Source organism: Marmota marmota, unplaced genomic scaffold, assembly GCF_001458135.2.
Source record: "Marmota marmota marmota unplaced genomic scaffold, marMar, whole genome shotgun sequence".
In the NCBI taxonomy this organism is placed as follows: Eukaryota; Metazoa; Chordata; class Mammalia; order Rodentia; family Sciuridae; genus Marmota; species Marmota marmota.
The window spans coordinates 10,061,507-10,081,244 of record NW_026000020.1 but is presented as its reverse complement, the minus strand read 5'-3'; the positions used below and the strand labels follow the sequence as shown (position 1 = coordinate 10,081,244).

Sequence of the window (19,738 nt, the reverse complement as noted above, 5' to 3'; positions counted from 1 at the left end):
GGTGCTCAGAAGCATCAGGAGCCCTGTGAGCCTTGGCTGATGGCACCTGCAAGAACCTCACTGGAAAGGCTGGGAGGGTGGCAGATGGGTCCTTGTGTTGGGCCATGTTGGTGACTGGGAGCCCACTGCTGAGCAGAGACCAGTTGATTTGTATCCACATGAAATGTCATTATTTCCAATCAAGGCCATTTTGGAAGGTCCAGTCACAAAAAGTCCAACACAATTTTGTCTCCAGACTTTTAGTCATGTTTACTCTTGGATGTGACATTCTGTCAAATAAAACTTCAGTGTCACTTAAGTGCCCCTGTTCTTTGCAAAGGCACAGTGAAGGGCATCCCCTGTATTTCCTTAGAGCTATCTCCAGTCTTCCAGGGAATCCCTGACTCAGGTCCTAGAGGGACATAGTCCAGTATAAGCATTTGACAAGGTCAAAGCAGACACACCCCAAATCCAGAAATAACTCAGAAATAGACAAAGTGCCTGGAGGAGCCCAGATGCCCTGCCTCACCTCAGGCCCAGGGCAGTGGAGTGGCCCACCATGGACTGAACACTGAAACCATGAGCACCAAGTAAATGTCCCTCCTCTGGATCTGTTCTTCTTGGGTCTTTTGGTCACAGTGTAAAAAGTTCACTACCACCCTGGGCCACCAGCTGTTGACCCCATTCATCAGTTTTATTCCTGAAGGACATCTACCATTAACACTGCCCAGTCCTTTGTTCCTGGAGGGTTGCTCAGGAGAGACCAAGGAGAGAGAATCCTGTGTAGCACCAGCACCTGTGCTAAGACCTGTGCCTAAAGGGGGGATAGAGAAGCTGCCGGGAGAGGTGAGCACTGAGGGCATCTCCACCCTCACCCTGGGGTCCCAGAGCCAAGGGCCACATGGGTAGATGTTCCCACCTTCTGTGGCAGATGACACTGATGGCTAGGGAGGACCACAACATCTCCATGTCTAGAATCTGAGTCTTCTCTTGCCAAATGTCCAGGGCTTTGAAAGACCACCAGAAATAAATGGTAAATGTCTAAGGTGAGGAAAGTGATAATTAGAAAGTTTTATGACCCTTAGCAGCTTCCAGGGGCTCTCAGGCCCATACCAGCACTCAGCAGTTGGGTGGAGTCACCCAAGGACCCTGGGGAGTAGCAGGGAAGGTCCCAGAGGTGCTGCAGCTCCAGGTGCCACCAGACACTGACTTCCCCCCTCAGCCTCTCCAGCTGCTGAGCAAGGGAGGCACCTACTCCTGGCCCCTTGAGGACCCCTGCTCAGCCCCCATCTTCCTTGTAGGAGTCCTGGGGCTCCAGAGTCACCTGTGACTAGTGTGTTCTCTGCCCAGGTGAAAGCAGCTTATTTTTCTTTCTTAATCCAAAACAGGTTTATTGGATTATTTTTGTATCAAGAATAGACTCACATGGAGGTGGGCCAGGAGGATGGTGACCCTGGGGCTCTGCAGGGGAAGATGTGTGAGGAGCTTGGTCCCTGGCTGAGCTCTGGAGTCTACTGTGGCCAGGGACATTCAGCACATCACAGCTGTGACTCATCCCAGCCACTAACACAGGGACAGAGGACATGGAAACAGGAGGGGGAAGGGAAGTGTCCAAGGTCACCTACATAGGAACCCTCTGCAGAGGTCATGTTGAAGAAGAAAACAGATTTTTTTTGCAGCCCTTAGAAACAGATCAGAAAGTCACTTGTGAAGGGTGAAGAAGACGATTATAAGTAAGGAATATCATGCATATTTATGCCTTTTTAGCATTTTTGATGTTGGCTCTTCTAGCCGGGACTGTGGTCAATTAACTACTGATTTTTATTTGAATTATTTTGAAAAGGTTATCAATTACCTTAGGCCTGGTTGATTTTGCACACTGCAGAAGTAAAAAAAAAATGTATATATATTATAAATGTGTATATATATATATATATATATATATAAATGTATATATATATATATATATATATATATATATATATATATAAATGATACAAGAGCAACAAAGATTTTTTGAAGTGATACAAAGATAGCTTGTGTGTAAAATATCGATATAATGTTTTAATGTACCTCAAATAGAGGAGGGAGAGAACCCAGGAGGATGGTGCTTCACGCAAAGGTCAATCTTGGGAAGGCAGTTGGGACTGAGGACCAGCCTCAGGACCAAGTGACTAATTACAGCTCTCTTTCCTTGAGTTTTGACTTGAAGGGAGTGGGAAGCTCTCTGTATGGACTTATAGTATGTGGAATAGAACTTGAAAATATCGTGCTTTCAATCCAGTGCACAGAGCTCACACACATGTACACCTGGTGTCCTTTAGAAGCTCCCTCTCACTCAGCATATTTTCACATTTGAATTCAACACTCTTGGCACAATTCTAGGCTATAAGTGTGATGTTCTGTATGAAATTGTTTTGTGAAGATAACTGGTGAGTGTTTCTATCAGAAGCCACAGTGTAGAAATATCATTTTATTATTTTTTTGCAATGTTTGGGGCAAAATCTGTACAATGCTGATAAACAAATGACTAAAAAGTGATATAATTTTATAAACTAATTTGTGAAAATTATTAACAAATATTATCAACTGAGATCCAAATTTGTATTTTCAATGTTGGGGTTTTATGCCAAATATCATTTTGAAAAAGTGAAAGAGTATGTAGAAAACACTTTATTCTAAGATGCAGATGACACCTCTGGGAATCAGCAGATTCAGAGCAAAGTTATAGTTCATGTGCAGAGACCGGGTGTCCAGTACCAAATTTCTCTCTTACCCTACACCTCATCATGAGCTCACTCTGAGAACCACGAGGATTGTCCTCATAAGTTAATGTCAAGGAGTAGTTAGGGGGGCCTGAATAGGCTTTGGCTTAAATGCATTAGCATCATAAGATGACACATGTAAGGTAGCCAGAATGATGGCTGGATATGAAATATTTTGTGTCCAGTACCAAATTTCTCTCTTACCCTACACCTCCTCATGAGCTCACTCTGAGAACCACAAAGATTGTCCTCATCAGTTACTGTCAAGGGGTAGTTAGGGGGGCCTGAATAGGCTTTGGCTTAAATGCATTAGCATCATAAGATGGCACAGGTAAGGTAGCCAGAATTATGGCTGGATATGAAATATTTTATCATGCACATATTTAAGAAGAGTGTATGGTCACAAGCTCTGTGTGGAGAGATGTGTGTTCTTATCAAAGATGTATGCATGCATTCCTGGAAAGCAGATTGGTTCAGGGCATGGAGGGAGAAGACAGAAATCAGAGTCCAAGTGATCCTGAGAAGATATACACTTGTCAAAAGCAGATGAGAGCTGTCCTCAAATGAAGATAGAGTGAAATTGGGAACAATCAGAAGAAACAAAAATAGGGAGGAAATTTTAATTCCTGTACCTGCAAACTCAGGGCTCAGCAGAGGCTGCAGAAAGAGGAAAGGGAAAAAGCACAGTCAGGACTTCTTAGTTTTCTGCTCCATGTCGTACTTCCCTCAGATCATGTGCCATGTGTGATATTTGGTTCCAGATCATGAGTCACTGTTTTAAGAAAAAAAAAATTCTGCTAGACTCAAATCAAAACAGTTATACTGATGTCATTGCATGTGCACTTCTGTAGACTGTGCTTTGGTTTCAATTCTTCAGGTGACCCCCTACACGTACTGTGTAAATACAGGAATATTCAGAGGTGAAATGACAAGACTAGGAGAGCTGAGGTTATTCAGTCCTTCCTGGCCTGAGTGGACTAACTGGGTGGTGACTGAGGGCAGGGGGGAGTGGCTGGAGCATGTGGTCCCTAGGGGTGAGCCCTGGAAGTTGCATCCTTCCTGAGGCCCCTTCCCCTCTCTCCTTGCACTTCCTGGCCACAAACGGTGAAGCAGCTCTTCTCCCCCACACCCTTCTGCCCTGATGTTCTGCCCACCTGGGCCAGAGCAATGGGGTGAGCTGACCATGGACTGAATTTCTGAACCAATGTACTTAAATAAACTTTTTCTCCTCTAAGTTAGATGACTGTTGGAATTTTGTCCCACCAATATGAAACTGACCACGAGTGATTAAGAGGATTTGCCTTGAATTCAGGCCTCTGTGGGGACTAAGTGCTTCCAAGGAGAATGTGCTTCCTGGACCTAGAAGGATAAGAAACTTTTCTTTTGGGTGAGCTGTGGCCCTGTGTAGACCAGAAGTCAAAGCACTGGCACTAAATAGGAGCTTAATAGAAATTAAGAATTTTCAGCCTATGAGGGGACCCAATACCAGTAATGTCAAGGTAAAAAAGAAAATATTCTTCATTATATGAAAACCTGTGTAAACTCATGTGAATGAGAAAGCTCAGTCAGTTCATATTAACACTGAGTTGAAATGTATCTAAGGATTATCTGAACAGGATTTTAAAGCAACCACCATAATATTGCATCAATGAGCACCTGCAAATGTGTTTGAAAGAAATGAAAAACAATCAAAAAGCATCAACAAGAGAATTGAAACTGTACAAAGGCAAAAAATGAAAGTTTCAGAACTGAAAAATGAATCCACCATAATGAAAGCAGAGGTGAGCTGAGCAGGTGAATAGAGAAGACAGAGGAAGGAGGCAGCAGGAGGGACAGCAAAGGTCCCACCAGCTAGAGATCCCTGGGAGAAGCTGAGGAGGCAAATGCACAGAGACTCAGAATGAACCAGGAGGTGCCTCTCAGCTCCCCTCACAGCCACACTGCCAGGTTCTGAAGACAAATACAGAATCCTTAGCTTTACGGAAGAAGCAACTAGAATCACCAGAGAATTTCTCCCCAGAAAACAGGGAGGACAATGGAAAGGACAAACTTTCAAGTGCTGAAGGACAATTCTGTTGAGCTAGAGCTCTAGATCCAGGGAGATGTACTTCAGAAATCAAGGTAAAATCAAGAGCTCCTCAGGCGTAGAAAAACAAAGAGAATAATACATAGCTAACCCCAAAGTAGGGGCAAAGTGCTCTATAAATAATGTGTTATAGGAACATGGACCTTGGAACACAGGGATGGAGAAGGACCAGAAATGAGGGATAGATGATAAGCATTTGACAGCTGGGTTTGACCACTGCACATTGTGGACATCTGTCCAAACATCATTGTGACACCCCAGGTCACCAGGGAAATGCAAATTAAAACACATGAGGAAACACCTCCTTGAGGGATGGCTAAGTCTAGGAGGGGACAAATACCCTACAGGCAGCAGGAGGGGAGCCCAGGCCCCATCCCTGCTGCTGAGCTGGTCCTGGCTGCAGTCACAAGCCACTCTTAGCAGCTGAGTGTTCTGTGGAGTGTCCACAAGCTGTCTCCAAGATGAATACTGGATGTGCAAGACAGTGTGACAGATTCTGATAGCACTAAACATTCTGCAACCAAACACACAGCAATAATGCTCCCTGTGTTTAACACACATGTTAAACATGTGCTATGTGTTAACACAAATCTAAAAAACAAAACCCAAAAACCTGCACAGGAAAATTTACAGGAATTGTGTTCAGCATTGAAAACTTGGAGGACACAAGCCTGCCCTTCACTAGGGGAATGAATCGATACTGTCCAAGAGCCAGAAAGTAGAGTAGTACTCAACACTGAAAAGAACACAGCTATTGAGAAGTCTTCAGTGATTCTTGCCTGTAACCCCAGCACCTGGGAGGCTCAGGCAGGAGGAGCACAAGTTTAAGGCCAGGTTCAGCAACTTAGATAGGACCTCAAAGCTTAGAGAGATCCTTTCTCAAAAAAACAAAACAAAAAGAAAAAAAAAACAAAAACAAACAAAAAAAGTCACCAAACCAAACCAAACCAACAAACCAACAACAACAACAAAAAGAGGACTGTGAATGTAGCTAAGTGGTAGCACATGCCTGTATGAATTACCAACTTTGAAGAAAACATTAAAAAGAGAGAAAAAAAGAGAACAGCTATCATGTAATGAAAATCCATGAAGAAAGGAAACTTAAATGCACAGCACTCAGGGTGAAAGGCCAGTCTGAATATCTCATCTGCTGTAAATTTCAGGCCCTATCACTCAGCCCAGGTGAAACTACAGGATGGGAAATGATGAAGGTCTGCAGCAGAGAGGGGTGTTGAGGAGCAGCTGGAGCTCAGACAGTGTGAGGGCAGGTCCTGCCCTGTGCCAGGTCACACTCTTGGACACATGTCACTGACCATTGGCTAGTTCCATAGAATGCACAAAGTGACCCAGGTGTGACCTGTAGACATGGGCAGAGGTTGATGAATTGTAACAAAAGCAACAGAGTCTGGGGGTGGTGATAAAATGGCTGTGGGAGCAGGGGATACACAGGAGATTTCTGTACTTCACCAGAATTTTGGTGGGGACTTAAAATGTATAAAAAATAAAGTCTAAAATATTCCCATTTGGAATACCTGGAGAGGCCTATTTGTGCTTCATAAACCCTGATACTGCTTAATTCAGGCTCTTCAGGTCTTAAAGTACTTTCTTTATCATAACAGTGAGCTCATTGCCTTCTGGGGCTGAGCTGAATGGTCAGGGTGCAGAGGAGCAGCCCTGGATCCTCTGACTGACCCACCTTGTAGTGCTCAGGGCCTGGCTGCCTCTGAGCTGTGCCCTCAGCAGGTGGAGGCAGCAGGAGGAGCAGCTGGGGCAGCCAGCCTCACACTTCTGCTCCCTGGGAGGTTTTTGTCATGGCCTGTGTCACTGTGGGAGAATAACTGTTACTTTGTTGACAGTAAATCCACTGCCACTGAACCTCTAGGGGACCACAGATTGTAAACTGGTTACAAGATTGACGAGGGGATTAGGAGCTTGCCCTGGTTTCTGCTGATACCAGTATAAATAATCACTAATGTTTTCACTGGCCCTGCAGGTAATGGTGACTCTGTCTCCTAGAGATAGACAAAAAGGATGGAAACTGGATCATCATGATGTCACATCTGACACCTGTCATTGGAAACATAAAAAAATATATATATATATCCTTGTAAGTAGTGATGTTGCAAGAGGACTTTCCTGAGTAGCCAGGCAGCACTGACCACACTGTGGTTAGTAAATCGCCAGTGCTGTCCCTCCTTACCTTGGAGGCAGAGCAGCAGGAGCCCCAGGAGCTGAGCAGCGGCCCTCATGGCCATGCTGTGTGCTAACAGGGACTGACTCTTGCACAGGGTATGAGCACCTCTTAAGAAGTCCTCAGGGCAGTGGGATGTGCTGTGGGCACATGCAAATCAGCGGGGCTGGGCAGGCTGGGCACAGCTGCAGGAGGCTCCTCCTGTCAATCAATACAGGCTCAGTGTGTCCGTGTCCAGGTATCCCAGGTCAAACCAGGGCAACTCACATTTGCTTGGGGGGACAGGGTTTCCTGGGCCTAGAGAACACAGTCAGCACCCAGAGCTATGAGGGGTCATCTGTAGTATTTCCTGGTTGAGGATAGGCTGTTCTTGTGTTTTACGTGTTGAGCCAAGATGGTAATAAATCACCAAGTCAATCTTTGAACAGGAGACGGAAACGTTATTCACCAGTTGGTGTTCTGGATCCACCAGCTGGTAGGCCAAAAGGAAGGCTGCAAGTCTACACTCTTTGACCCCCTCCTAGGGTTTGAGTACATCCTTTATAGTCCAAAACCACATTGAAACATAAGTGGTTGTTGCTATGATTCAAAACCATGAACAAACGACATGAGATCTAAAAGTATAAGCAGTAAAGCAAGTGGGCCCAAACCTCCCTCATTGAGTACAAGTTAAAAAAATGTTAGTAACATCTAGACAATTAATCTCTGACAGGGTACTTTAACCAAGAAAAATGGGAACAAAGGAAAGAACATTTTTACATGGTATAAGAATTGCCATTTTGTGTTCCTAAGCTCCTGTGCCAGCCACTGTTGAGGGGCACAGAGTCAGGGGTTCCCTGGGAGAAGCACTTCTTACAGGACCTGGAGTCTCAGGACAAAATGGAATCTGTGTAGTCATGGCCCATGTAGCCTAGCCCATGACATAAGCACAATACTGTGTTACTGACCCTTGGGGGATGAGGAGGCCTTAAAGAAACAAAGGGGTAGTTTATGATTTAGAAGTAAAAACAGAAATGAAGGCAGCAAGAGAGGAAGATGTTTAAACTCACTGAGGCATTTGGAGATTCTGGACATTGGCACAGCATGGGTAAGAGGCAGGGAGGAGGGACCCACCCATGGACCCCTCCCTCTCTGCCTCAGAGTCCCACAGAGCACACTCATACCCATCATGGTGCCCATCTTCTCCAGACCAGCATGTCTAAGTCCAGCCAGGTTCTTCAACTTAACCATCTTGTAGGAGAAGTAAGAATAATTTTACAAAGTAGTGAAAATACTTTAGCAGTTGAAGTTTCGAGAATGTAAGGCAGGATCAGCATTTTAATAAAAACAGCAAAGATCCAGATTCTTTGTATAATTCTACTTTTCCAGAATGACCACAGGAGTTTTTCAGTCTTGGTCTTAATGCCTCATGGCCTCATGATGGTTACAGTGTCTCTAAACATCATGACCTCCATCAGGTCCTCTTATAACTTTTTTCAGAAATAAAGCAGGTCAAAGTTATTTACCCCTGCTCTTCTTAGAGTTTTCAAAAACTTTTTCCTGTAAATGTCCATGATCATTTTTTTCTTTTCTTCTTTTTTTACTTTATTTCCTCCCCTTCTCTCTCTCTCTTTCTCTCTCTCTCTCTCTCTCTCTCTCTCTCTCTCTCTCCCTCTCCCTCTCCCTCTCCCTCTCTTTCTTTCCTATCTTTAATTTCCCCCTTTGGTGCTGATGTCTGCGCCCAAGGCCTGGTGGATTCTGCACAGTTCTCTACCTCTGAGTCAGAGCCCCAGCCCCTCCCTCCCTCAGTTACACATCATTTATGGGATCATCAGTTGTTCCCTGATACTTCCTCCTGTCCTGGTCTGGGAGGGCTCACCTATTCCTACCACAAACAGCAGGACAGAGCTGGAGCACAGTAAATTAAAGGAAAAAGGGGAGCTTTAAAAGCTTCACCCTATTTAAATATCCCTGTGCTTGTGCTAAGTTCCTTAGGAAAAAGTGACTACAATGAAATCTTTACTATGGGGCTGGGACAAGTACATTCAGGTCAAGCTTCTCCTTAGCAAGGTGACAACCTGCAGGTGGACAATTGTGAGAATGTGTGCAGAGCATCTGATGAAAGAAGGACTTTGCTGGTGACATAGAAGGGAGAGGCTGGGGCAGGATCTCATGCAAGGCTGGGCTCAGGTTGGAGCTGCCTGAGAGCTGCAGGCTCTAACTCTGGGCTCTGAAGTGGAGGTTCTCCTGGGCATGTGGTGAGGACCTGGGGAAGCAGAACCCCTGCCCTCAGGCTGCCTGGCCAGGGATCCAGGGGAGGAATGTGCTCCACTCCCAGGGACTGAGCCAATCTGAGAGGCCAAGGCCAAGGGAGGTTCAGAGACCAGGAGTCAGTTCTCACCTGGCTTTGCACTCAGTGCTGAGTTCACTCTCCTGGGCAGAGACCCTCCTACCAGAGAGGAGGGCCAGCAAAGACCCTCAGAGCCACTTCTCAGCCAGAGTTCAATTTGCTTAGAACTAAAAGGAATAATCCATGCCACATATGTAATATTTAAAATATAAATCCTATGGACACATCTGTGTTTACTCTGTAACTCTAGTATGAATATGTGTATGAACGTAGGTATTTCTTGACTTTTTGATAAATGTAGGATTTTTTATTTATTTATTTATTTATTTGTTTATTTATTAGTTTCTCAGCAGCAGTGATGCAGTCAGGGTTTTCACATGCTTTGCCACAATGAACTACATCCAAGTCACCTCCCTTTTGTTCACATTATGTGTTCTATAGTTTTCCTGGGGTGGCCTTGGACATGCAGTCCTCCTCCCTCAGTCTCAAGGTGTCCAGGACTATAGGTGTGTGCCACCCTGCCCATGGAACTCTAAGTTCAGACACCCTGAGCCGGGACAGGTAAAGCTGGCATCTCTTGCCTAAACCCACAGCTGCCTCTCCACTTTCAGGACTAAGCATGAGCACATGGAGTTCAGGATCTGCACACGGTCCTCCTGCTACCTGGAACAGTGACTTTCTCATTGCTCAGGACACTGGGGATTGTGATGGGCTCCAGTGACAGAGAGAAGCAAGTGTCATAGAGATGCACAGTTGTTCTGTGGCCCAAATAGAATTTCTGTGTCCAGAGCTGGGCATGGGCAGTTCCTGTATGGTTGCTTCCCCCACATAGGGCAGAAGAGCTGGCTCAATGACTGCATGGTCACAGGACAAAGCCATCCATAGCAGCTTCTGGCCACCCCTCTGACTGGAAAAACAGAGGTGCCACTGGTAGGTCACAGGTGACATGATGCAAGGACTCTGCTCACAGTGGACCATGGTGGCCACATGTACAGCCCTGAACACCGGCTGCTCTCCCTTCTGGTCTCTAAAGACCACCAGGCACCACCTTTGACTCTCCCATGAGAATCCAAGGGGTGGAGTCAGAGGCAGGCCAAGGGCCAGGAAATGCAGTGTTGTGACCCACATGAGGACAGCCATGTGGGCAGTGAGGACTGACTGGTGTAAACTCAGAATAGGAGGGGACAGGACAGAGAAGACCCAGGCAGGAGTGCAGAGGAGAGACACTGGAGGAGTCCAGGATCCAGGGAAAAGGGATGGGAGTGGAGAGAGGTTGTGACTTCATATCTGTCCACAACCTGCTACTCTGAGCGTCCTCAGACTGTCAGCAGCCCTGTGCACAAGCAGCATCTGAATGGAGGTTTGTCCCCCAGGGGGCACAGGAAGAAGTTCATGTTCCTTGAAGGATGTGTGGCCGCTGGGGGCCAGAATGACCTTGTGTCCCTGCCCCAAAGCCCTCCCAGGCAGGCAGGGTGTGCAGAGGGCAGCAGGAGGCAGCAGGAACTCAGCAGGCAGGCCTGGTCCTCATTGTGCCAGGCTGGACAATGCTAATGCTCTTGCTGGGTCTGAAGGGAACAGTGATTTCTCACTCCCCAGCACTGTAGTAGGGAGAAGGGAGGATCTGAGGTGTGGTCACTGTGAGAGCACTGGCAGCTTGGGTGAGGCCTGGGTTCTCTGCCAGGCACCACATAGAAACAACCAAGAAAATTAAATTAAAAGCATTGGAAATCAGAAATTGAGTCCTCTCAGTGCACTTCTGTTTTGCAAGATTCTTTAGTCTCTCTTTGTCCCATGCATTATCATGTTAACTGTAAGAAGCCATTGACAATTATGCAAAAAAAAAAGAAAGAACAAAAGAAGACCCAATTTTTCTTTTGATAATTATTGCATTGAGTTTGTTTATGAAATTGAGATGGACTGCTATCTTATTTTACTTTTATTTTTTGTTATTTATTTATTTTTTTGGTTCCATCTATTGATTTCAATGCAGTCAAACACTGAGCCCCATCCCCAGCCCTCTTTTGTATTTTATTTAGAGACAGGGTTTCCCAGATTTGCTTAGTGCCTTCCTGTTGCTGAAGGTGGCTTTGATCTTGTGATTCTCCTGCCTCAGCCTTGCAAGCCACTGGGATGGACTTCTATGTTCATATTAGGCTTTTCAACACAAAAACCAGCAGACAAAGATATATTTACTTTTTGACAGTCTCCTTTAATATCATTGTATAACATTCAGTGCAGGAGCCTGTGCAAAATAAATTTCTTATCTCTATTGTGCAAAGAAGGATGTTGAGGCTCTAAAGTCAAAGTGTGCTCAGGAGGAGCCCAGAGTGAACTCTGCAGTCAGTGCTCCTGGTCATGACTCTGCTCTTCTCATCTTCCAACCCATAATTTCCTTGACTCCTCAGAAGGAAAGTAAAATGTGTTTCTTCCACTTCCCAGGTAATAGAATATAATAAACAGCTGATTTTTGTGTGAAGTCAGAGTAGCAATGCTAAATACCAGGACTCTGTTGTGAAATAGTGAAACACCTGGCAGGGTTGTTAAATATTCAAATTCAAGCACAAGAATCTGTGCAAAAACATCCCAGTTTCCTTCACCAAACATAAGAAGAGCACTAGAGGGACAAGTGTCCATTACCTTCACTGAGTGGGAAGCACACAATGGCAGGAGTTGCACAGGGACACTTTTTTCTGGAGAGAGTGGCAGACATTCATGAGGAAGCCATCTAGTGGGAGGGATCTTGCTAGCAAACCTGAGCTCTAGAGATGGGCTGGTCTGGGATTCCAAAGGTTTCCATGAACATTACTGACACCAACCAGGCCTTATGCTGATGCACATGGAAGCCAAACTGGGACACCCAGGTTTGCAAAAAGAGCGAGATTTCCTGTGAGGCTATTTGGCATGGATGACAGGAGGCCTCAGCTCACCTATGCCTCCCCAGCACTGGTAGAAGAGGGACTCCAGGAAGGGGAGGAGGCTGCCTGTGGACCAGGATGTGAGAAGTGGAGTTTGAGGCCCTTCATGAAGGTGGAAAAGGTCATGGTGCCTCTTTGCAGGAACATGTTCCCTTAGGGGTAGTTATCAGGTTCTGCATGTGAGATACTGAGCTTGAGATTTTGAAAGTTCATTGGCCAAAGGAGGAAAAAAGAAAAGAAAAAGAAGGATAATTGGCTAGGACAGCTGGAATTTTCTTGGCATTTCACTGTTGAAATAACCTGTTGCAAATTGTCCATGAATGGGTTCTGGAGGTTTTTCCTAAATAGCTCCCTAAGTGATTGACCTTTTAAGAAATTTATGTCCAGGTGTGTTGAGCTACAGTTGTATTCACACTCTTCATTATTCAGTGTCAAACATCTGGATGCAGGATTGTTACAGGAAAAAGACAAATCACTGACAAATCACTTAGATGTTAGCTCCTTAGGATGGATGGAGGAATGTGCTCATCAGAAACCCTGACCTTCCACCAATTCCCACCTCCTTGAAACCCTGGGCTCTCTATAGGTGGAGAAGCAAGAAGAACTGAGAGGCTTTTCTTTTTTTGCTGGACACAAAGGAAAAAGAAAGTATTAAAGATTTCCCCAATTTACCCTGGCTTTGTTATGAAGTAAATGTGAGCAGAACTTGGAGCTATTTCTGGAGCCACGGTAGACAGTGTCTATACTTTGACAGATTTAGCAAGATGTTGTTGATGTCAAAATGTGAAGGAAATAAATATCTAAAAATCAATTACTCTTAGGGATTCACCTTTAACTCCACCTGTGTTTGGTGTATTATGACTCTTCCAGAGATTCCACCCTCACCTGGTGAAGTAGGGAAATAATACCAAGTGTCCCCATCTTCTTTAATCTCTCATATTTTATTCCAGGGGAGCAAAAGAGGGCATAAGAGACTATGAATCTTTCAGACCTGAATGAAGTTTTATATCGTCTATCACACAAATTTGCAGGTGCAGGGAAAGAGAAAAGTGCAAAATATCTGACTGGGTGCCTCTGGGGGCAGCCGCTGTGCCCCAGGGGAGAGAGGGTGGCAGCGGAGCTGGAGAGGTTTTTGTAGGGGACTGAACCACTGTGGTAATCTGTGTGGCCTTGCACACAGTAATAAACTGCAGCATCCTCAGGCTCCAAGCTGCTGATGGAGAGGGTGTAGTCTGTCTCTGACCCACTGCCACTGAACTGGGCTGGGATGCCACTGGCCCTGCTGGATGCACCATAGATGAGGTGTCTGGGAGCTTGCCCAGGTTTCTTCTGGTACCAGGCTAAGTAGCTGCCAACACTCTGACTGGCCCTGCAGGTGAGGGTGACTCTTTCCCCTGGAGACAAAGCCACAGAGGCTGGAGTCTGGGTCAGCACAATTTCTCCTGTGGTACCTGAGATGGAAAGAGAACAGAAAGATCACCTGTGCAGTCTAGGTCATATATCACTCTCCACAGTAGAGCCAGGACCCTGCAGCACCCTGAGTTTTAATCACTGGGCTTGCTAAACAAAGGTGCCACGACACAGGACTCAACCACAATGAAAGAGGTTTCACAGACATGCAGAACTATCCCATGGTCCCTCACCTGGGAGCCAGAGTAACAGGAGGGAAAGGAGCTGAATGCGGGCTGCCATGGCTACTTTAGGGTCCAACCTAACACTAGGCTCCTCAGAGCCTTAAGCAGTCATTCATATGGCTCTGGAAAGCAGTGGGGGCAGAGCATGCAAAGCAGCTGGGAGGGGCCAGCAGGACCCCTAGGGGCAGAGAGTTTGCCTCCTTCTGTCTGCACTTGAACACCCAGCTGGTCCCAGCAGGAGAGTCCTGGGCTGAGCCTGAGGGCAGATCTTCCTCCTGGGCTACAGAATTTCACCTCTCTTTCCTCATGCCTCACCTGGCTGATAAACTGTCCAGCTGACATTGGAACAGTCCTACAGGGAACAGCATGGAGGCTGTGGTCTCACTTCTCTCTTCATCTTCCATGCCTGGTCCTCTCCATGGGAGTAGGGTTAACTGTCCTGGCCAGTAGGGGTGACCAGGCCACACCTCTTCCTTGCTCCTTACTGATCTTTCCTGAGGGCCCAGGAGAAATTCACCCTGTGTGAGATGTAGTATGAGCAGCTCTTTTTAGCCCCAGAGTGTGGTACAAGAAACCACCAATGCCCAGGTGATAGGGCCTGGCTCTGGCTCCTCAGGCTCCAGGCACTAGGTACCTGAGATGGACACCAGTGCTGCCCAGCAGGCAGGAAGGTCTTTCTTCAATGACCCTCTAAAACCCTCTCCTCTCTGCCTTGTGTGAAGTGCATGTCTGACCAGATCCCAGCTTCTCCCCTGGGCAATGTGGAGGACCTCAAAGACTGGTTCTGATCAACAGAGGATCTAGCTGGGTTTCCTTGGGCTCATCAGCATGGGTCACATGGGGTGGTGAGGGCCTGGTCCACAACCTCCCCTGGTCAGGATGAGAAGCTCTTCAGGCTACATTCCCTGTTCTGAGCCTCATGTCCTATATTCTGCTTTTCCCACAGGAGTCCAATGTGTTTGCTTTGGAGCCATTTTTAGCCCAAGGGTAATTAGCTATTAATGCTCTGTCAGCTCCCAATGGAATCTTCATCCATTCAGAAGTTAGAGCTTCTTCCTCCAGAAGATCATGTCCCTAGCATTCTAGAAGTTACCAGCACAGGCACTGAAGATGGCCCTTTGCTGAGTGGAGATCCATCACCATGGAACTTGTGGCAGGAGAAGGTACTTCAGCTGCCCTTGCTCACTGTTCATGTCCATGATCCTGTGATGTAATAGAATGTCCCACATCCTCCTGTCCAACAAGTTTTAACAGGACAGAGAATCAGTACAGCATCAGCACCCAAGGTGTGCTGTGGTACTTTACCACTCTATCATGCTTTTAGCCTCAGCACAGTCCTGATGAGCAGTGAGAGGAACTCAGCAGAGACCCAGGGAGCAGCCTGAAATCCAGTACAAATGCTTTCCTCACCTCCCAGCACACCCAGAGCCCTGCTCTCCACTAACTGCACACAGTGCTCACTATGCTCTCCTCCTGGTGCTCTCTCTGCTCAGCCACTCTGTCCTGCCCACTGGCCCTGGCCACCCTGTTTCTTTAACCCTCTATTATTCACACTCCTCCTGGAGAGGCTCACAGGCCTTCACAGTCACAGTGTGTCACTGAGGGCTCATTCTGCTTTTCTAGTTTTCCCACTGTGGCCTTCATACTTATAACTCACATTAAAGAAAAACCCCACCATCCCTCTGGGGCTTTCCCTAAGACACTTCCTTCAGACTTTTCCTCAGGGATTATCATGTAGCCAGCTAGTCAGACAATTCCTTAGCTTGGCATTTTATATGGAGACTATATTTATATCCTTCCAGAGTTACAAAATAATTTAGAGAATCAGTACTAGGAATTTTAATGACTCAACTAGGTAAAGGAATAAAGTCAAGTAGAGAAGAAATTAACACCAGAAAATTCAGCACATGCATATCCACCATATCCACCAGTTCTCATGGATATGTGAGTGTTAGCAATGCATCAACATTGTGAATGTAAGTCTCCTAGGTTAATATACAGCATGACTGTGCATCAGTCCTAGGGCACACCAGCTTGTGCAGTACTGGAAAGTGTTGCACATATAAATCATACAGTTTTGATGTGTACATTGACATGTGTGTGAGACCAGCTATGTCCATGTATCCCTGCTGTTCCCCAATTTGAAGGCTCACTGGCTGGGGCACTACTGCCATTGCCTGGAGCCTCTGGCTTTTCCAGAACAGAGGCCTTCAGGACTCTCCCAATGACTCTCAGCATTTCTCCCTGGGATAAGGGGAGGCTCACTGAGGGAAGCCCTGGAAGCAGCAGAGGCTAGTGCAGGCTCCTGTTGCATGGAGTTCCCAGGTCCTCCTGCCTCACCAGTCAGCTAGTTTCCCTGACATGCTGCCTGGGCAAACTCATATGGAAAGGAGAAGCTGCCACCCCAGGTCACTCTCTACCCCACCTGGGCCCAGTGCTCTCCACCAGGGCAGGACAGCATCAGGCTGGAATCAGGAGTCCATCAGAACTTGACCTTCATGTGCACATCTCATTTGCTCCTTGTCCCACTTTCCTGAGGTCCTTAGCTCACCACATTCTCTGTATAAACTAGCAAAGAACAAGCCTCCCTGAGGCCCAGCAGAGGCCATGCAAGGTCAACCACACCTGCTTGGAGGAGCAGGCTGCCTGAGCCCCAGGGAGCTGCTCCTCCTCCCTGAAATGGATGAGAGGGCTGAGCAGCACCATGGAGATCTGCCTAGGTTCCTCCTGTGATCTACCTACTCCATCCTGCACAATGCAGCCATAAATCATCTCAGGGCCTTCTCTGTCACACCCCATCCATCTGCTGTTTCCTCTGGTTGTGGTGCAGTGGGAACAGGGGGGACACAGGAGAACTCTGCACTTCACCCCAATTTTCCTGTATACTTAAACTATACTCAAAAATAAAGTCTAAAATATTCCCGTGTGGAAGAAATGGAAAGGCCTATCTTTGCTGCATAAGCCCTGATACTGCCTAATTCAGTCTCTTCAAGTTTTAAATTACTTTCTTTATCATACAATGAGCTCATTGCCTCCTGGGGCTGATTGAAGGGTCAGGGTGCAGAGGAATCCCTTGGATCCTCTGACTGACCCTCCTTGTAGTGCTCAGGGCCTGGCTGCCTCTGAGCAGTGCCCTGAGCTGGTGGAGGCAGCAGGAGGAGAAGCTGGGGCAGCCCAGCCTCACACTTCTGCTCCCTGGGAGGTTTTCCTCATGGCCTGTATCACTGTGGGAGGGGAACTGCTACCTTGTTGACAGTAATAAATGGCAACATCTTCAGGCTCCAGGCTGCTGATGGTGAGAGTGAAATCTGTCCCATATCCACTGCCATTGAACCTCGAGGGGACCCCAGGTTGCAAAGTGTTTGCACCATATATGTGGAGCTTAGGAGCTTGTCCTGGTTTCTTCTGATACCAGTGCAATCTATTGCTAATGCGCTGACTGGCCCTGCAGGTGATGGTGACTCTGTCTCCACGAGTCACATGCAAGGAGGATGGAGACTGGATCATCGTGATGTCACATCTGAAGCCTGCCATTAGAAACATAAAAAGAAATAACCTTGTAAGTAGTGATGTTACAAGCGGACTTTCCTGAGTACCTAAGCAGCACTGACCACACTGTGATTAGTAAATTCCCAGTATTGTCCCCCCTTACCTGGAAGGCAGAGCAGCAGGAGCACAGGGAGCTAAGCAGGGGCCCTCATGGCCATGCTGTGTCCTGACCGGCCTGACTCCTGCACAGAGTGTGTGCAACCTCTTAAGAAGTCCTCAGGGCAGTGGGCTGTCCTGTGGGCACATGCAAATCAGCAGAGCTGGGCAGGCTGGGCACAGCAGCAGTGAGGGCTCTTCTCAGTCACTCAGCACAGAACCATCATCCCTCCATGTTCCAGGACAACACAGATACTCTGCTTCTCTCTGGGGCCACAAGACCACCTCTGTCTTGTACCCATGAGTCACTTGTTATCTTGATCTCTTCCAAGTTCAGTGCTTGCTTTCTCCCATCTATGACACAGGCTGTCCATGATGGCAAAATTCCAGACACTGCAGGACAGTTTACCAGCTACTTTCCATTGCTCTTACAGAAACCACTGGCACAGAAAAGCTTTCTCTTTGCTCTCATTCCCCAATACTCATGATTTGAAGTAGAGAGGCAATAATAAAACATGGGGAGTCACACTTTATAATGGAGGGTGTCATCTGCTTTTACTCAATCTCATGACTACAGCTAAGAAAGTTGTCTTCTCCATTTATGAATGCTCTGCCCAACTACTTCCATTTAAAGCCAGGGATTATCTTCCCTCCCATCTGAGGAGCATGAGCTTTCTCTCTAGCTCAGCCTGAGATGATATATGTGCATGACTTGTGTTCTCTGGCTGCTCAGAGCATTGTTCCTATTCTCCTTTGCCAACCCAAGTCATTGCCTTCAGAAGTAGAGATCCTATGTCCACCAAGTGCCACTAATATTCTACTGTGTTCTCTCAACTGCATATTTCACATCTCAAATGTCAGTCAGCTCCTAATAGAATTCAGTTATCAGTGCCTGGTTTAGAACAGTGGGGACCAGGCAGGGTCCAAGGGAAGCATGTGGGTGTGTGAAATCTGCATGGGGACTTTCAGTCTCAGTGGGGTCCTGAGGGTGTCCCCCACATATGGGGGGTAGTGTTGTCCAGGTGTTGGTGTCCAAGAGGGTTGAGACAAGGAGGACACTTGGAGGGATAGGAGACCCCTCTGTAGGACAGAGCCCAGGCATGATGAGAAAGACATCCATGCAGGGAGACAGATATGATGGTGGTCAAAGAGGGGTGTCAGAGTGGAGCAGGTGGGTATGTTAGAGAGAGTGGGTGCAAGGAGGTGTAAGTGAGGATGACAGCTGGGGATTGATTTCGAACAGGGGTATCATGATAATTTGGATGTGAGGTGTTTCCCAAAAGCTCATCTGTGAGACAATGCAAGAAGCTTTAGAGGAGAAATGATTAGGTTGTGAGACTCTTAAGCCAATCAGTAAAATAATCCTCTGTTGGGATTAACTGAGTGGTAACTTTAGGCTGGTAGTGAGTGGGTGGAGGAGGTAGGTCATTGAGGGCATATCTTTAGGATATGTATTTTGTATCTGGCAAGTGGAGTCTTTCTCTCTCTCTCTCTCTCTCTCTCTCTCTCTCTCTCTCTCTCTCTTTCTCTCCCCTTGGTGAATCATGTGAGCTGCTTCCCTTTTTCACACTCTCCTCCCAAGTTGTTAGGAAAGATTAAGGAAGAAAAGAGTGATCTTCACCAAAAATAAAAATTAGACTTAGTAAAATGTGCTCTGCTAAAAGTGAGTCCAGTTTGTCCCCCTAAATGGTGACATAGCACAGATTATGGGCACTGACCTGTGTGCTGTGTGGACTCATGAAGCAGGAGCAGGACAGAGTGAAAGTCAATGTCCTTCATAAACAGATGGGTCAAGGGACAAATGCCCATTAATGATGCTGCATGTGATTTTGTTTCCCAGGAAGCACAGGAGTTCAACTGCACTGGTTTTACTCTCTTTCTCTGAGTCTGTCCATGCTGAAGGACACGGCCTGGACATTAAGTGCCCCACTTGCCTGAGTGAGGTCAGTGCTCCAGGGCAAGGTGCCAAAGCAGCAGTGTAAAAATGCTATTTGCTATTTTATTGCCTGCCCATCACATTAAAATAAAAATTCCACGAGGCCAGGATTTCTGCCTAATGTGTTCAAGTCCCTGGTCCCAGCACTGGTCAGGAGGCTGTGGGTGCACAACATTATAAACAGTTTTCATCTTGGATAGGGATAAGTGAAGACACTTCCTACCAGAGGTTGGGATCTGAAGTTGCCTCCTGTTACCC

General features: G+C 46.7%; 1 protein-coding gene across 1 annotated transcript; it reads right to left on the bottom strand.

Annotated features, from left to right (window-relative positions):
- Nucleotides 1-12,242: 12,242 nt before the first annotated feature.
- On the bottom strand, nt 12,243-13,998 carry LOC107154040 (signal-regulatory protein beta-1-like). The gene is made up of 3 exons (XM_048810409.1): nt 13,909-13,998; nt 13,174-13,716; nt 12,243-12,331 (listed from the first exon to the last, which is right to left on the bottom strand). The coding sequence occupies exons 1-3, from the start codon at nt 13,955-13,957 to the stop codon at nt 12,243-12,245; spliced, it is 681 nt and encodes a 226-aa protein (XP_048666366.1). The 5' UTR covers nt 13,958-13,998.
- Between the last annotated feature and the right edge of the window lie 5,740 nt (nt 13,999-19,738).